This window comes from Danio rerio, chromosome 15 (assembly GCF_049306965.1).
Source record: "Danio rerio strain Tuebingen ecotype United States chromosome 15, GRCz12tu, whole genome shotgun sequence".
In the NCBI taxonomy this organism is placed as follows: Eukaryota; Metazoa; Chordata; class Actinopteri; order Cypriniformes; family Danionidae; genus Danio; species Danio rerio.
In genome coordinates, this window is record NC_133190.1 from 4,319,669 (window position 1) to 4,332,397 (window position 12,729).

The window sequence follows — 12,729 nt, forward strand, 5'->3', positions numbered from 1 at the left end:
CTTGACATAATAAGACATTGGACAGATTTGAAATTTGGCTCAAAAATATAAAAGTTACTGTATGTATGTTAAGAAATTCTAACAATAAACAACATTTTTTTTATAACAAGAGGTCCATGATAGACAAAGAAATATTTTTTCTGCATTTTAAATGATGGCCATAATTATATTGATTTAATGTCATGTGTAACAGTAAAAAATGCAACGTCGTGTCAACAACTCTTGTATTAGCATGTCAACATTAGCATCTTTAGTTGTCGGAGTAGCTATTTACCTCTATTTTACATTTATGTAAGTACAAAAAATGTCAGTTTTCTTTCCTCAAGCAGGGTGTTTGAGTGATTTGGGTCCTTTTTAAACAGTCAAAAGTATATTTAATGATTATACACACCCTCATACAAACTTTAATATGCATATCCAGAGATGTGAAAATGTATTTGCCCCCAGCCAGAATTGTTTTGTGTGGGCTATTTCTTATGTTAAACCATTTTAAATCTTCAAGCATAGCGAATAAAAACAAAGGCAACCCGAGAATACAGCTTTTAAAAAACAGTATACTGCTTTCAAAGTACTATAATGCAAGACACACACAATTGATTCTGATGTGCTTATTTAATTAATTTTCTTGTCGGCTTAGTCCCTTTATTAATCCAAGGTCGCCACAACAAAACGAACCACCAACTTATCCGGCACGTTTTTACGCAGCGGATGCCCTTCCAGCCACAACCCATTTCTGGGAAACATCCACACACACTCATTCACACTCATATGGACAATTTAGCCGACCCAATTCACCTGGACCGCATGTTTTTGGACTGTGGGGGAAACCGGAGCACCTGGAGGAAACCCACACAAACGCAGGGACAACATACAAACTCCACACAGAAACGCCAACTGACCCACCCGAGGCTCGAACCAGCGACCTTCTTGCTGTGAGACGACAGCACTACCTACTGTGCCACTGCGTCGCCCATGCTTAATTCATGATAACTTTAAAATCAGGACACAGGGATGGTTCTCGGAACCATTATTGTTTTAATGCCTTACGAGTTTATCCTAAAATGATCAGTGTAATGCCACGAAAATCAGTAAGCAGTTTCCAAAACATGTATTCATCTGTAGAGTGATCTGTGAAGTGTATTAAAATCCTAAGATATATCGTTTCAGAGCGCAGGCATGGCCTCATCTTCAGATGTTGGTGACATGTTGTTTGTTGGACTCTGTGTTCTTATCCTTTGCCGCAGCTCAAAGTTTTGCCTCCCCATCTCTTCCAGGACAGATTTACTCAACGACTAAAGAAAGACAAGATGAAAAATATGTAAGAGAAACCATGGTCACACTTTATTTTAACTCATATTAATAAACCATTACCTAAGAGGTTTATGGGAGTAATTATATTAGCTGCTATTTAATAGGTAGTAAGGGAGTAGTTGTGTTTAGGTATTTGGTAGGATTAAGGATGTAAAATAAGATCATACTTTATACAGTAAGTGCTAATTAATATCTTAATAAAAAGCAGGTAAAAGCCAGTAGTAAATTGTATGAACTGATAAACTAATGTGTTACCGAACACAAAAAATCACAGCAGTCAGACTTATGACTGGTAACTATGCTGGTAAGACCCATAAATAGTTTGGCACATCACACACATTTACATTAAGTCATTTAGCAGACGCTTTTAACCAAAGCGACTTACAAATGAGGACAAGGAAGCAACTTACACAACTAAGAGCAACAATGAATGAGTGCTATAGGCAAGTTTCAGGTCTGTAAAGGCTAAAAAGGAAAGCATTAGAATTATTTTTTTATTTTTTAATACAGTTAGTGGTATATCCAGAGAGGCAATTGCAGATTAGGAAGTGAAGTGGAGACTAAATAGTTGAGTTTTTAGTCGTTTCTTGAACACAGCGAGTGACTCTGCCGTTTTGATGCAGTTAGGGAGTTCATTCCACCAACTGGGCAGATTGAACGCGAGCGTTCGGGAAAGTGATTTCTTCCCTCTTTGGGATGGAACCACGAGGCAACGTTCATTCACAGAACGCAAGTTTCTGGAGGGCACATAAATCTGCAGAAGTGAGAGCAAATAAGAAGGAGCAAAGCCAGAAGTTGCTTTGTAGACAAACATCAGAGCTTTGAATTTGATGCGAGCAGCCACTGGCAGCCAGTGGAAACGGATGAGCAGTGGAGTGACATGTGCTCTTTTAGGTTCATTAAAGACCACTCGTGCTGCTGCGTTCTGGAGCAGCTGAAGAGGCTTGATAGAGTTAGCTGGAAGCCCCGCTAGTAGAGAGTTGCAGTAATCACACACACATATTCATCAAGTTTTTAATTCCGGAGATTGCTGCTTTTCCGAGGCCGGGTGGCAGGGGCAGCAGTCTCCGGAGAGAACCCCAGAATTCTCTCTCCCCAGACATTTTCTTCAGCTTCTTCGACAGGATCCCGAGGCATTCGCAGCTGAGACAAATTACCCCTCCAGCTTGTCCTGGGTCTTCCACGAGGCTTCCACTTGATTGGACATCCCTGGAACACCTCTCTAGGTAGGCGTCCAGGAGGCACCTGAAACAGATGCCCGAGCCACCACAGTTGACTTCTCTCAATGTGGAGGAGTAGTGGCTCTTCTCCAAACTCTTCCTGTGGCAGAGCTCCTCACTCTATCTGTAAGGGTGCGCCCTGCCACCCTGCAAAGGTAAGTCATTTCGTATGCTTGTATTCAAGATCTTCTCCTTTCGATCATGACTCAAAGCTCATGACTATACGTGAAAGCAGGAACGTAGATTGACCGGTAAATCGAGAGCTTCGCCTTTTTTTCTCAGCTCCTTCTTTACCACAACAAAGCAGTACATATTTATATATATAGCCATAATTATGGGGAAAAGCCAGTTGCATAAAGTTTCAGGGTTCAGAAAAAAGTTTAGTCTCTTATTATCTCAGATTGTTTTGTTTATAATTTTACCTAGGTATGACACAGTATTTCCACAGGAATGTAAGGAGACAAGATCAACCCTAACCCTCAACAATATTATAGACACAAGTAAGCCATGTTTTGTCCACTTTGGACATTGGGAACAAACTTTTATAGGAACTACATTGTCACTGTGGCAATGTCACATTTGAACAGATCATAAAAATTATACTTTTACATCAAAAATTGCTATTTTAGATGGCCAAAATAGCTTAAAGACAGAAAAAAAAACATGTCATGTCCTAGTTAGTCTCACCAAAAGTAAAGGGGTCAGTAATGTTTTTTTACATCTACAATTTGAAATGTTTACTCTCTTTTCTTCTTTTATGTTAAACTGCTTTGACAGAACCTACTGTACATGGTCATAAGTGAAATAGAAATAACGATAAAATTAATTAAATCATCTTTGCAAACACTTAATGGTGATCACCATCAAAAATGTAAAAACCACCCAAAATAAGCACATTTCTCAGGAATTTAAAGGATGATTTTGACAAAACATTCATGGAGAAAAAGCAAAAAATATAATTTTTCAAAATAATATTTTTCATTAAATATTTATAAAAAAAATCCCACCCAGGCTGAAAGCATACCCCATATACATTTCTGGAGAGCAGCAAATACATCCCAGGAGATACATATTGCAGTTTTTGTTTTTACGTATCCACCAGAGGCCGCTGTGTATGCTTTTTGAGATCTCAAATTTCTCTCGCGAGTGCCATTCGCACTGGCTCTTTTCATGTAAATCCACCAGAGGCTGCTGTCGACTGACTGACTGACCAATAGACCGATCGGCTGACCCACCCTCTTCCTTCCCTAAACCCAACTAATAGTGTTTTTTAAATGCAATCCAGAAAAAAAAAACTTTGCGGCAGCCTAATTTTACCACGTTTTTAGATTTTTCACCGTTATTTTATTTATTTATTTGTTTCATTTTTTGGCTTTTGATTTTGTCTAACTTGCTCTCAGGAACCGTTATTCACCGGACTCGAACCCTATCATCGAAGTCGACAACGATGTACAAGCCACTAGACAGACTGGAAACAGTGGGAAAGCCGTCTATACTGAGGTAAGCGGTCAGCTGATAAGCACGAAAATGGAACTACGTCATACTGCCCCATAGCTAGTCCAACACAGAATCTGCGTTCACAGAATTCCACATATTTTTAGCCCATTATTAATTGTTTATCTACTTGAGTAAATGTGTGTAAATCTATATTTATTTAGTATTTAAATTAAGTACAGTAATATTATTGACTAATATGAAAGTGTTCATCTGATTTATTTATAATGCAGTTTCTACAGTAATATTTTCTGTCTTTTAGTAGATATTATATGAGAGATCTGCTTTGTTTACCAAATAAATTGGGTCTAATTGGATTTGCATTTTAAACATTAAATAAAAGTTAAAAATATATTATTTTTTATTTCACATATTAAGGTTTTAGTTATGATACTCCCAAAATAATTCCACAGAAAACTGCAGATTTTTAGCAAAATTCTCAGCAGAAATAGCAAAAAACATCAGCAGATTCCGTCTGGCCCTACCCATAGCGTTCTTTTTAAAGACGAAATTCAGCCGTAGGTACCTCTCGCTACATTGAAAAAAAAAACGTACCATTAAATGGTATAAGGCTCAAGTGACAAAAAGAAGCAATGAGGATGCACACAGCATTATTGTAAATATTGGAATAGCTTTTGACAACTATAGTAATATTCTATTGATATCGCCAACCAAAAACCAGGCAGGCGACTTTAGGGTCTGGTGCCAAAGATACACATCAAGTTTCATAACTGTGTCAAACCATTTTTTTTTTTCAATTTAACTTTAAACATTCATTCATTTTCTTGTCGGCTTAGTCCCTTTATTAATCCATCTCTGGGAAACATCCACACACACACTCATACACTACGGACAATTTAGCCTACCCAATTCACCTGTACCGCATGTCTTTGGACTGTGAGGGAAACCAGAGCACCCGGAAACCCATGCGAAGGCAGGGAGAACATGCAAACTCCACACAGAAACACCAACTGAGCCGAGGTTCAAACAAGCGACCCAGTGACCTTCTTGATGTGAGGCGACAGCTCTACCTACTGCGCCACTGCCTCGCCCAACTTTAAACATCAAATTTCAAAATGACTGAAAAATATCTGACATTGAAAAATTGGCCTATTACTTGACCATGTGAAATAAAGTGGTTACATTAATTTCAATATATTACTTAATAAAAATGCCACATTATACAGTATAAAACTCACCTGATTCTCAGCCAGTGCCTCTTTGGCCATGTAATGTTCTCGTTTAATCTTAATTTCCACCTCTTCTGGAATATCAGGCACAATCCAGTCAATAATACGTCCAATCAGAAGTACAACATGCTGAAAACCAAGAATCAGTTTTTACATTTGTGCTCTGTTTCATGATCCTCCACATCAAATCTCTCCTAGAAGTACTCTCTGAAAATGACAATGTATTAAAAATTAAAATATCATTTTTGGTTAAACCAGTACTAGACTGCACACCTCGAATATAATGACGAAGCTCAGTCGTATGGCCAGCAGATGGTAGTAATCCTGTGTGTTCTGTCCTTTCTCATCCCTGAGCCCTCGATATCTATTAAAAAAGAAAGAAACAGAAACTTTTGCAATAGGAATAAAATAACAGCCAAATAAATTGGTGTTAAATACTTAAATGTATTTGTTTTAATCTTATTACTGCAAAAATGCAGTGAAAACAAATACATTACTGTAATAGCCAGCTTCTTCTGTATGTCTTGAAAGCAGGCCCGGATTGGCTAATCGGGAGGAGCGGGAGAATTCCCGGTGGGCCGTCCGTTTTTTGGCCACGAGGGCCGTTGTTCCTAGCTCCAGAATCTGTTGCTCTTAATTAATTTTAAATTAATTTATTTATTTACTTGACCACAGTCTTCTTATTCATTATTTTATCATCAATATACAATTGTTGTGGTCCAGTGGTTAGCATGTTAGATAACCATGCTGCCAACCCGGGTTTGATCCTCGTCAGAGTATGTTATTTTTTTTCATTTTTATTGTTAAGACATATAATACTGTTAGGGTTGTTGAACATTTGAAGTTCTAAACTAGCTGTTTTCTCAAAAAAAGACGTGATAGTGTAATTAGAAACTGATTTGGAAATGACCTTATTTTAATATAGTCAGTCGTGAACTGAGGTGGGCCGGTCTGAGGCTTGAAACTCCAGGGCTGAAAAGGAGTCCCACTCAGGCCCTGCTTGAAAGTTAAAGGTTTTAGCAATAGAATAGAAAAATACTCAAATGTGTGACACCCAGTGGTTGAACTAGGTATTGCACTCCAGGATCAAAACACATTTTCACTCGGCTCCTCCTCTGACGAGCCTACGCAAGCGCAGGTTGCCAGATTGAAGTGAGTGGGCCTGACTATCAAGCCAAAGGCTGATTTGAACCATTTTCTAACGGAAATCAACAGCAGCGATATAGGGCATATTTCCCATACTAAAAGGAGTTTTTGACAATGATCATTGCTTTTTGACAATGATCACCTCAGGTACATCTGATGTGCTTTATTCAGTGTTAAATGCTAATAATGTGAGTCTGAATGCCATTTTACATGACATTTATTGCCATACTACTGAAAGCAGCAGCAGATAGTTCACCTCAGATCTTGAAAATTAAATAAAGCATTAAAATTGAGCTTCAGAACTACGACCAACACATATCAGTGATTCAGCATGTACATTTATTAATATTAAATAATATTAGATTCTAAACCTTACCATTTTGCTGGAGTGCAGTGTAGTATTCTGTGCTTCTGAAAGGCTGTTTTTACATTTCTGTCGTGTTTCGTCTGCTGCAAACAGCCTAATTGTTTATCACTGCTAATCTTATCACGTGGTGTGTTGTTAGGACACAGCGTTACAATGTAACCTGCTCACCTATTGTTTATGTTTGAAATGTTTACGTTATTTGCTAATTAATAACCACCTTATGTGGAACTCTGAATCTGTGTCTCATTTCGGAGTCTACTAATGTCTATCGGAGGTCTCATTTTTAGTCGTGGGCACATGCTTTGAGAGCTTTCCATTTTGTGAGTGTACAAATGCTTACTTACCATTAACATGTGAATAGTGTATTACAGAAACAGTGCATCAACAATTTGAGCTTTACCTGCATGACATCTCATTCTGGGTGAAGTTTGCTGGGGCGACTGAGAGTGTGAAGTTGATGTATCCGCTCATGCTGCCCGCGGTGTAGCGGTAAAAGAGACGCGGCAGGAAATCCGAAGTGAAGGCAATCAGGAAAGCCTGGCAATAGAACAAGATGCCAAACATGCCATAACAGGATATGCAATCTCTCTAATTAACTTTATTTTTAGACATCAAAAGCGACATATATCTAAAAATCAACCAAAATTAACATGTGTTAATCAGACTACCAGCGATAGCTGGGACAAATTTGCACGCATACTGCAAAGCTGATGAAGGATACTGACAACATTTTGCAGTAATTATATAAAACAAGTTTAGATTTATGTAACAAAAAGGTTATAAAACTACATCCTTATTTTCTGAATGGGAACTATCTGTTGTAAAAAAGCAAACTCACTGGAAAGCAATTTCAATTTTGACGAGTAAATCAAGTTTTATGAGACATGTTTGTATTCAAGAGTTCACACTTAGCTGATGATTGATTATAAGCAAGTTTTTACATGCTGTCCCGGGAGAGAGCCCTGAGCTCAAAGGTTCTTGAGCCCTGGGCTCCCTCCCGTTTGAAGGGCGAGAGGGGAGCTTTGAGCTCAGGTAGATCTCGAGAACTCCCCCTTGATAAGAACTGATGACTAAAAATTGAATGCTATGAAGAGATATGCTGCAGGATGAGAGATTGACTGTAGTGCTAAATTTAGATTGATCAATTCACTTGTTGTGCATGTTTTTGGAATGTGGGAGGAAACTAGAGGATCCGGGGAAAACCCACGCGAGCACAGGAAGAACATGCAAACTACGCACAGAAACGACCACCGGCCTGTTAAAAGACCATTACCGGTGACGTTCTTGCTGTGAGGCAACAGTGCTAACCACTGGGCCACCGTGCCGCCCTATGGAGGGAAAGGTGAAGAGGTAGGGGTGAAAGGGGGGATTCTTCAAATCGAAGATGACTGTAGTGAAAAACCCTGGCTCTTTATAGTGGGTTAGGAATGGCCTGATTAGTGGATCATGCATGCTAATGCAGAACCAGCCGTGTTTAATCATTATAACGTGATCCTCTCGAAATTAGTTTATGAATTAACTTCACTTAATATTATTACAACTTGTGTTATGATTCTCACATCCAGGTGAAGATGCATAATAATATAATTAATACAGATGCCACAATAAAAATGAAATACTTGCATTACTGATGACAGCCAGATAAGAGATGAACTGCAGGATGGTCAGCCAGATGCCAATGTCTTGTGCTCTTTCCACAACTGGCCTGCGGTACTCACACACAAACTTCTGGGCATCCAGACGGACTTCTACCCAGTTATTTATCAAAGCAAACAATGGAGCCAAGGGACAGGCTGCTACAAAGATGGTAATAAAGCCAAACTGCAGAACTAAAGAGATAAAGAAACACAAAATTAGCATTTAATTTGAACCAAACCCCAGTGGCCTTATTTTGATCACATTTTAAGAAATGTTTATATTTTGTATTATGTTAGATAATTTTACAATTGCAAATATAAAAAGAGTCTGCTCCCATAACCGATATCATCATAAGCTGCAATGAGAACCAAAATAATATAAAGCAGGTCTATGACATTGAATACAATGATCAAGATTTGCATAGAATAAATCTGTCTAAAGCAGTTATTAGACGTGGACTTACTAATCTGATTGGATAACCTCTATGGTAATAGCTGAACTGTCAAAGCTAATAAACCGCTGACTGGATAAAGTCTGTGACCCTAATATGATAAGGATTTTTGAAATCATAATGCATTCATTCAATTTTAACAAATTTAATGAAGTATAATATTATTTAACATTTGAAACAATATAGTAAAAAACCTGCGACTTTAATGAGTAAAAACAAAAGGCATAATGTATTATTAATAAGCATTCACACAGTGAGTGGGTCAGCCAAGGAAGAGGAGGTTAAAGTCCAATGCTACCAAAACATTTTGCAACCCAGGCTCATTCTGGAAACGTAGCCCCGCGGACGTTTCTGGAGACTGTGAAATACGTCCCAGGAGGTACGTATTTGTGCAGTTTTTTTCGCAAATCCAAATCTTTTTCTGCGTCTCAAACGCCTCTCGATGCACGCTGTTTTTGCCGCTATAGAGCGACCGTCTGTCCGACTGACTGGCTTGCTGAATTAATGAACGATTGACCCAGCCGCCCTCCTCCTTCTTCTTCCCTAAACCAAACCGACGATTTATGAAAGCCATGTGGAAAAAGAAAAGCCCTCGTCCGATTTTGACCGCTTTTTCAGATTTCGTTGCATTCTCACCCCGTTACGAACTCGTTCGCTTTATTTTTTGGATTCTGTTTTTTGTCTTACCTGATTTCTGCAACCGCTCTTCCCTGGACTCAAACCCGGTCTTGAACGCTGCCGGCTACTTCTCCTCTGGGCCCAGCCGGCGACCGCGAAGAAGAGTGGCGTCACACCGCCCAGCAGCGTTCGCTTGAAAAAACCAAATGCGGCCATACGTACTTCCGACCACGTTAATCGCGGTCTCCAGAAACCTCCGCAGGGCTACGTTTTCCGAATGAGCTTGGATTGACATTTTAACAAGTAAATTGATAAACAAAATCCAATGCAAGTGCAAACACATAACAATTTCATCCTAACCCTTAAGTAAATACTGGACAAAGGAGAAGAGTTAAACTGAGGACCTATAAATGTACGGGGGGGGGGGGAAACAGAAAAAACAAGCAAACAAAAAGTCCATAAAATAGAGCATAAACTAGAAAAGGGGCAGAAGGTAGAATTTTTTATGGGGGAAGGCGTCCTCTGTAGCGTCCATTGTAAGGAAGGACTGAGTTGAAGGAGAAAGAGAGAGATGCCAGGGAAAATAATGGAATGAGCCAAGGAGTAGATGATGGCAATAGTAACCATTGAATGACTCAGAGATGACCCAGGTCAAAGGCCAACAGGACAATTGATGGATGGAGAAGTCAAAGTAAAGTTGGGAATCCAAAGAACTGAGGAGTGATCTCAGGTTGAACCAAGAGGATGAAGACACAGGAGTGACACAGAAATCATTATTGGCCTGTTTGGTGTGACGCCTGATAATTATACTGTACCCACTTACCTTTTAAACTTTGTGGCCTTTCTTACTTTGCTTGCTAGGCGTGTAATTTTATTAAACTGGAAGAGCCCTCAGCCACCCTCGCATGTACGGTGGCTGAAAGATGTTTTGTATTTTTTATAAAACTAGAGAAGATAAGATACTCCCTTCAAAGACCTGACAGAACATTTGTCAAAATTTGGAATGACCTTTCTTCTTATGTTAAAACTCTTCAGTTGGATCTGGACTGATCACCCCAGCCCTTGATAATAATAATACGTCAGTTTGTGATCTTACATTAATCAAATGAAACATTAAGATTATTGTATAAATGTAGACATCTGCCTCACATTATTTGTGTAATTTGGTTTTATTTTATTATTATTTTCATTTATTTATCTTTATTATTATTATTTGTATATATATATATATATATATATATATATATATATATATATATATATATATATATATATATATATATATATATATATATATATATATATATATATATTTCTATTATTATTTCTGTAAGGGTTGTTTGATGTGTTTGTAAAGTGTTAAAATGTTAAATAAATCATAATTTATTTATAAAATCAAAAAGGAGTGACACAGAAAGGGTTCGAGGGTCAATATAATATGTAGGTTCATGGTAACACAGTGAGATGGGGCTCTGCAATTTGTGGGAGCTAAAGCCAGTGGGAATAAGGGTCAAGGCAGACCCGAAGAGCAGATGCAAAGAGCCAACAAATCTTGGCCGAAACCAGATCATAGACCAAGATTGAGTTATATGAATGACAGATCCCAGTGGAGACCTGGAAGCTGATAGACTATGGTGGAGCCAAGGAAGCACGAAGCCAAGGAAGACCTACTGGATTGAAGGGACGAGCTAGAGCTAGGGGATCAATACATCAATACACCTGGAACTGAATTACACTGGCACCATCAGTGCCTAATTAAACTTAGGCTCTCCACCTCAACCATTATTACTGTTCATTTGAAGAATGCAAGGCTTTATGGACCTTGCTTAAGACCACAGGTGTCAAATCCAATTTCTGGAGTGCTGCAGCTCTGCACAGTTTTGTTCAACATACCTGTAGGTTTAAAACTAGCCTGAAGGACTCAATTAGTTTGATGAGGTGTGTTTAATTAGAGTTGAATCTAAACTATGCAGAGCTGCGGCCTTACAGGAATTGGATTTAACATCTGTGCTTTAGATTAAACTCCATCAACCCTATTCCTGAAGATTTACCTTCTTCCAGAAATGAGTTGAATCGCGGCTCAAACACACCTACACTCTCAGAAATAAAGGTACAGGAGCTGTCACTGGGGCAGTACCTTTTCAAAAGATACATGTTTGTACCCAAAGAGTCCACAGTGTTACCTCAAAGGTGCATATTAGTGGCCAAATGTACCTAAGAAGTACCTTTGAGGTACCATTATGGACCCTTCAGAGACAACCTTTTGAAAAGGTACTGCCCCAGTGACAGCTCCTGTACCTTTATTTCTGAGAGTGTACAGTATCTGTAATTATCAAAAGCTCTTTCAGGTCCTTCTAAGTTGGTTCAGATGTTTTCGAACAGGAAATCAGTAAGAAGGTAGATCTCAAGAAACAGGGTTGAGGATCCCTGCATTAAGTAGACACTTTTCATAACCTATTTTATTCTGGGCATAATGGACATTTTGTTGAAATTCAGTTGATGGTCCTCAAAGTTCACAAGTCAATGTTAATATTAAGAGTCTCATTAAGAGTCTCATTAAGAGTCAGCTTGAACTAATGGTCTCTTGCCCCATTAGTTTAGCACATTATCACACTGATTACATCATGGATTCTAGACACTGCTTCAGCCCTCTACCTCTGGACTCACACCAGCTTCATGGTGGTCAAACCCTGACTACAGTGACACATTGGTCTTTCGACAAGCAGTGTTGCCCTTGTTCTTCATGCCCTCAAATCTGGCAAGGTCTCCACCTTATCTAGCTTCTAAAATTCAACCATCAACAATACTGCAGGATACCGGAGAACTCACCCATTTCCAGATACTCATCAAATAGTCCCTCACACACCAGCAACTGATAGTCATTTTCCCATGGGTTGATCTGTGAATTGGTGTCTGGTTCATCTATGACCTCCTGACTGCGAGCTGGCTTTAACTTCCTCTTGTGCCACCATGTTTTTAATTTACTGTTTAAAAGAGAAGGGATACTTCTTGGGTCCAATTTTGCATACAAAATGTAATACAATATACTAAATTGTATAAACAAAACCTGTAAGAAGATGCAGTGAGCATACAGACTTACGGTAATACAAATTCCTGGATGTTGCTGATGACTTGCTTGCCTACCATGATTACCAACAACTCTTGTGCAAGCTCAATGAGACATCCAGATGCACCACACTACATAAAACAAGAACAGAAAGCACACATTAATGAGTTATTCAAATTATTTTCCCCGATTGTGCAATTGTGTAATTTAGTGAGAACATTAGCTTT

The 12,729-nt window shown here is 38.7% G+C and overlaps 1 protein-coding gene across 4 annotated transcripts in view; it reads right to left on the bottom strand.

The window, feature by feature from the left end:
• Positions 1–593: 593 nt before the first annotated feature.
• Positions 594–12,729, bottom strand: part of ano7 (anoctamin 7) — a 32,832-nt gene continuing 20,696 nt past the window's right edge. For all 4 annotated transcript variants that reach the window (XM_073924335.1, XM_009291433.5, XM_073924336.1 and 1 more), the window contains 7 exons: positions 12,536–12,633; positions 12,265–12,419; positions 8,352–8,557; positions 7,129–7,265; positions 5,489–5,579; positions 5,225–5,344; positions 594–1,292 (listed from right to left, as the gene is read on the bottom strand). In XM_073924335.1, coding sequence (XP_073780436.1) covers positions 1,164–1,292; positions 5,225–5,344; positions 5,489–5,579; positions 7,129–7,265; positions 8,352–8,557; positions 12,265–12,419; positions 12,536–12,633 — 936 coding nt within the window. In that variant the 3' untranslated portion in view covers positions 594–1,163. The remainder of the gene's footprint in view (positions 1,293–5,224; positions 5,345–5,488; positions 5,580–7,128; positions 7,266–8,351; positions 8,558–12,264; positions 12,420–12,535; positions 12,634–12,729) is intronic.